Genomic DNA, 5,678 nt, shown 5'->3' with positions numbered 1-5,678 from the left:
CAGGAGCAGATGGTAAGAGCTCCGATATTTATTATACCAAACAAGGGTAGGCAAAAGGCAGTCGGGACACGGCGAGAGTTCATAACCAGGTCAGAGCCAACGTACCAGATAGCGCGGCTTCTTTAATTACTTGTTACTTTTTTTCTTATCGTATTTTTTTAACGCACTTGTTGGTGTAGAGGGCTCGTGAGTAAGCATTTCAACTGTAAGGTTGTATTCGCCCCTGTGAATAATACAATTTCGATTTAACTGGTCATCACTTATATCCGTCGCAAGACCCCTGTTGACTGCTTATTTAATAAAACTCTATAGGCCTCATCCCCCCATCGAGTATATCTACTGCAGAACCGTCATCCTTCACGACACAGCAACCATCTGCCATTCACATTCGTTTAGGACCCCCAAAGCACACTGCATCCTTGGTTTCGTCTTTCAGTTCGCTGCACCGCTAGCGACTGGAAGCAACGAGCTGCAAACAAACTCAAAACTGGACAGTTTATCTCAATTTCTCATTCAAAACTCATCATGAGACACTCCTTTAGACAGTTGTCGACCTTTTTGCGTGATGTATTTGTTGTCTTCTAACCTTCTTGCCCTTTGTGCTGTTGTCTGTGCCCAATATATGTTTGTACCCTGTTTTTGGCTGGCTACAATGTTGGTGGTTGCTGCATGTGGTGTTTGCTACGGGTCGGATGGGTGTCAATGTGAGTTTATGCTGACCATGCTGTGCTTGTATCATGAATACAGTAGTGTAGGTGCCATGACTATGTGTGTTGGTGCTTATGGTCGCACGTGTCTTATGCTAGTGTTGTTGTTTGTCTCTCTTAGTCGTGGTAGGTTCCGTACATTGTAAATGAAGACAATTTCTTAAATGACTTGCTAGTATAAGAAAAGATAAATACACACATAAGTCATAAATGTATATCACACCACTCACAAACCTGAAAAACGAATAGGCGTGTGACACACATTAATTGGGTGAAGAGAGATGGCGCAAAGTCATGCATAGGGCAGGCTCTAGGCTTCTAGCTCTTAAGCTTGCAGGCATTTAGCGTAACACCCGAGAAATAAGTAACTATGCTTATGAACAACAATGTGGTAGTGTAACAATAAGATCGATCTTCGAAAAGAACAGTTCAAATGATCCCATCAGAAATGCAGCATTGCTAAAGTCCTTGCAGATTAAATCAGTTTTTTTCAAACAGTTTCAAATACAATGAGTAAACACTGGCCAAGTAGACATCGATTGATTGTGAACACTGACGATGAGCATAAATACATAGCCTGCATACATCTGTTATTTTATTGTTGCTCCTTAAATAATTTGTTTACCCTTTTATTTATTTATTTTCTTCTTAAAACTGCATGTGTGTTGTTAGAGGGCGTTGTGAGTAGCCACTTCACTGTCAAGGTCCACACCTGTTGTACCTTCTGGCCATGGTGAAAAACATTCTGATTGATTTGAAAAGGTTACGCATACACTGCATTACACTAAATGGAAAGTAAGGCTATATAAGAACTAATCAGTATACTAAGGAACTAAAAAACGTGAAAAAGATTATGAAATCAGTATAAGTATGATGAGCATCAGGTAAATTTATGACATTGACGAATGACTTTGCCACCGATACAGCATAGTATATGCAGTACTGAATGAAACAAATATGAAAAGTCAATTTTAAAACAGTTTACTTGAGTAAACTGAACCTATGACTGTTCTTTAGCAGCCTTTATATCTCTATGCATACTTGCACATAAGTGTACTGTATCCTGTTGAGTTTCGACACATGTCCATAAGGGAGGGCTGGGTTTTGTACGACCATTGTGTACGAGCCAAAGAAACGAGAACAGGATATAAGATTATGTTAGTCGAGTTGCAGAGATAGAAGGTCAAGTCAGTGAAGTTGCGGCGCTTAGTATTACATTCAGAAGGGATTATACTGATCTCAAGAATGATTATCGATCATTATATGCGCTATTTATAGGCTCTCGTAACGGAAATTGTTAAAGATCATGGTATGATATCGACAGATATGACTGACGTTAGGTTTAAATGTGAGGTGATGTTTTATATCATCGCCTTGTTCACTAACAATGTCATGCCCCCAGCGTGAGGTTTTGGTTACTGGATGGCTTGAGGATGTCGTTGTACTTCTGGGAGTGTTTCTGCTCCAGGTTAACTTACTTATACAGGAACACACCCAGAAGCTTTAAGGCTAGCCCTGCTGATCTGGTCGATATATACCCTCTACTACTATGGTGATCAGCGCATCTGATTGAAAGCCAGCTTTATAGAGATCTGCACCGTTCCTTCAGGAAGACATAATAAGTGGAATCAGGGGAAGTGGATTGGGACGCTTCTAGAAAAAGACATACAGTCAAGGTTCAAAGAATCGCAGCAGGAATAAAGCAAAGTAGCCGAAATTTAACATAAATAGAGTTTAAGCCGGATGGTACGTAGATGTAGGTATAGATAACAACGCGGCTGGAGATGCTGGGTTTTAACCAAATAGCACATTCAGGATTAAGAGACGCCACGAACCGTTGTATAATGGACAATAACACTGCTTGCACTCTGTGGAGCCTTGGTCGGGCAGCAAATGCAAATAGGAGAGGCCAGATGAAAGATATCTTCAGATGATTTCTCCACATCTCCCTTGCAATGTTATCCGCGATCAGGCAGCTCCTCATGATTGGACAAGCAATGATGAGCTAACGATGATGTTAGGAGAGAATAGAGAACTTGCACGGATATGAGATGAGGAAGCGCAGGCATAGGAATAGTGAAGGTAAAGCAACAAAGAGCATTAAGAGGGAAATGTCTTACTACATTGATGAGAGATCGTTACGTGCGCATGAATTATATAAAGAGTAAGGAAAGGTCGAAGTAAGGAAGGAGGGAGCCGACATGTCGGCAGAAAACACCTTCTTATATGTGATAAGTCACTCGTAATTAGGTAGTCTGTATGTGTGTTCGTGGTGCTCGGGTTGCTTCTTTGAGTATTCGCATGCTCCGGTTCATGGCCTCGTAGTAGTACATAGGAGGTGCGTAAGCCGTGAGCGAAATCTGTAAGGAACTAGTGTCAGACCTCGTATAATAATTGCAAGTGGAATTGAGGACATGCAGAGTTCTGACATGAATATAGCTACTGAGGCACCAAGGGTGGGGTGTTAGAGAGCAATTCACTGGGTGATCGACTGTTTGAGAAGCGGGGCCGGCATAATATGCCGAGCAGTGTTCGTGATACCCAGTTTGAATGCTGAGATGCAATGCTGGTTGTATATCATATCATGAACAATAGCCACTGTGGAGGTCTGCTGTTAAGAAGAGTTTTATCCATTGAGGGTATCTATGTTCTCTGGCAGTGTCTTTCAAAACGGACATCTTATGGCTGGGCATTGATGGTCTCTCTCCACAATGACTATTTTCTCCATGTTATCAGATAAAAGTTTGGAGTTTTTGACGCTGATGAGGGAATAGAAGAGAAGATGTTGTACTATGGAAGTACAATTCAAGTACACATCTATTTATACAATKTGTATGTCAATGCTTTATGAATTATTATATACATTTCTGGTCTTAATAATTTATTCAAATGGAAAAACAATGCGGTGTCATTATAATAACATTGGTAGATTTGAACAATGCCCATATAAAAAATATATATATTATGCTAAATTACCTTTTATAAGGACCAACTAACCCAAGGTAGTACTTCTTGGCTATGTCATACTCATTTATCTTTGAGGAACTATATGGAAATTTCTTCATGGGCCTGATATCATGTTCATATTCCCCATCACTCGTCCGTTTTCTATTCCTGGCCCCTCCAACTATAGCATATTTTCCATGATTTTTCTCGAGTGCATCATAGGCCATCTGGGTTTTAACCATTTCACTATAATCCTGAAGGCTCCCTTTAATCTATGGGAAGACATAACAGGTATAACTCCAATTACTCCACAACCAAGGTTAAAGATGCAATCTGTTATATTCATTTATTTTATTTAGGGACAGTTTATCTATCAATCATCTTAATTTCCTAGTGTTCCTACATCGGATTTGATGAAAATGACATATTTCAGAAAGTTACTTAGTTTAAGAATTATGTCAACTATGCGTAGACATGAGTAGGCGTACAGTACCTGGTCTTTAACATTGTTTCGTAGATTCACAGCTTGACTCTTGATCTCATCCTCTGACCTGTTAGATGTTGCCTGTGCTAGGGCATGGTACAGGCAGTTCTTGTTCTCTGAGCGCACAGGGATTACTTTGCCATCTTGGATGATGTCAAAGTGACCACTRTATGGACTTTCCACTCCTTGGATTCTGTCTTTTGCTTTAGAGAGGATTCCTTTCTCACTGAAAGAGCAGAAATAAAGAGCACCATTGGTTCTCATTAATGTAGTTCTAAATGGAGAGATCTAATTTGGGGAAATGTGTACTATTGTTGATGAAGGTCTAGCAAACAGTTKAGGACAAATACCTGTGTGTTTTCTCAGGCTCTTTGGTCAGCCGTAGAGTGATTTGGCCGGCTGAGCTGTTTGTTCCCGGGTAGGACTCCTCTGAGAGTGTTGTCCCATCTTGATCCACCACTTTGAACTGGATGCCTTTACCATGAAGGAGGTCACTGTTTGTGAGGACATAAATGTCCAGGGCCGAGGCTGGTCGATTAACATCACCAATCTTCTCTGCATAGTCCAGAAGTTCTTTTGTTTCAGTCTCTGACAGAGCTTTCCCAGTCTTCTGACTGACTGACTTCATATCATGTTTATGCTGCCGGTCCTGGAAAAAGCCCTCAGTTTTGTGTCTGCCAAGTACATTGTCAGCAACTTTTCCAGTGACTCCATTGAGCTTTTTCTTGAATTGTCCCGTCACAAAAGAGGACATATGACCAGCACAAGCATCTATGAACGCTTCGGAGACACTTTCCGAAATGGAGCTTAGGAACTCATCCTTCAAGCGAATCACATCTGGTAAGTCATGTCTGCCATCTTGGTCATACTGCTCCAGATTTTTTTGCTGCTTTTCAATTTCTTTTTTTAATTTGAGGACAAATATGTCATTGATAACATGTTCTGTAGGAATGGACTGAATCATTTGGACCAAGGTTGTGGTGTGTTTAGCTATTTCTACACTTATTTTGACTCCTTTTGCAATACAATGTGTCCCACTTTTTGCCACGAGGTCAGTTGCATTATTGCACACCTCAGAGAGTCTGCTGATAACATTACTGACTTGGGATGTGGTGGCATCAGTCATGAGGCCAGGAATAAGATATTTTGTCATATTTTGAACTAAATCTTTCATTTGTTGTTCAAGCTTTGAGTCAATCTTATAGTTGCTGCGGTTCTGCAAAGCTCCTTTAGGAACTGCAGAGCTAATGTACTCAGTGAGACTAAGATCTAGTTCGGCATTCTTTTTGACTGTTGAATTGACCATGTCTTTGAAAGCTTTTTCTAAAATTGTTTTAAAGATGGCCCCAATTCCAGCATCAATGGCGTAGTTAATTCCTGTGATTACACCCTGCTTCCCTACCTCCTGAAATGCGTACTTGGTTGCGTGTTTTAGAGACATCTTCATGTTTGTAGGGGATGCCAGTTTCTTTGTTGCAGTCTTAAATGTTTCTTTGGAGAAAGATTTTGCTGCTCCCTGTGCGGACCTGAAAACATATTTT

At 40.6% G+C, this 5,678-nt stretch overlaps 1 protein-coding gene across 1 annotated transcript; it reads right to left on the bottom strand.

Annotated features, from left to right (window-relative positions):
• Positions 1–3,372: 3,372 nt before the first annotated feature.
• Positions 3,373–5,672, bottom strand: LOC111962826 (uncharacterized). The gene is made up of 4 exons (XM_023986160.1): positions 4,488–5,672; positions 4,147–4,363; positions 3,684–3,925; positions 3,373–3,466 (listed from the first exon to the last, which is right to left on the bottom strand). The coding sequence occupies exons 1-4, from the start codon at positions 5,582–5,584 to the stop codon at positions 3,373–3,375; spliced, it is 1,650 nt and encodes a 549-aa protein (XP_023841928.1). The 5' UTR covers positions 5,585–5,672.
• Positions 5,673–5,678: the final 6 nt, after the last annotated feature.

This window comes from Salvelinus sp. IW2-2015, linkage group LG4q.1:29 (assembly GCF_002910315.2).
Source record: "Salvelinus sp. IW2-2015 linkage group LG4q.1:29, ASM291031v2, whole genome shotgun sequence".
NCBI classification, from domain to species: Eukaryota; Metazoa; Chordata; class Actinopteri; order Salmoniformes; family Salmonidae; genus Salvelinus; species Salvelinus sp. IW2-2015.
This window is presented reverse-complemented; position numbering and strand designations above follow the sequence as displayed.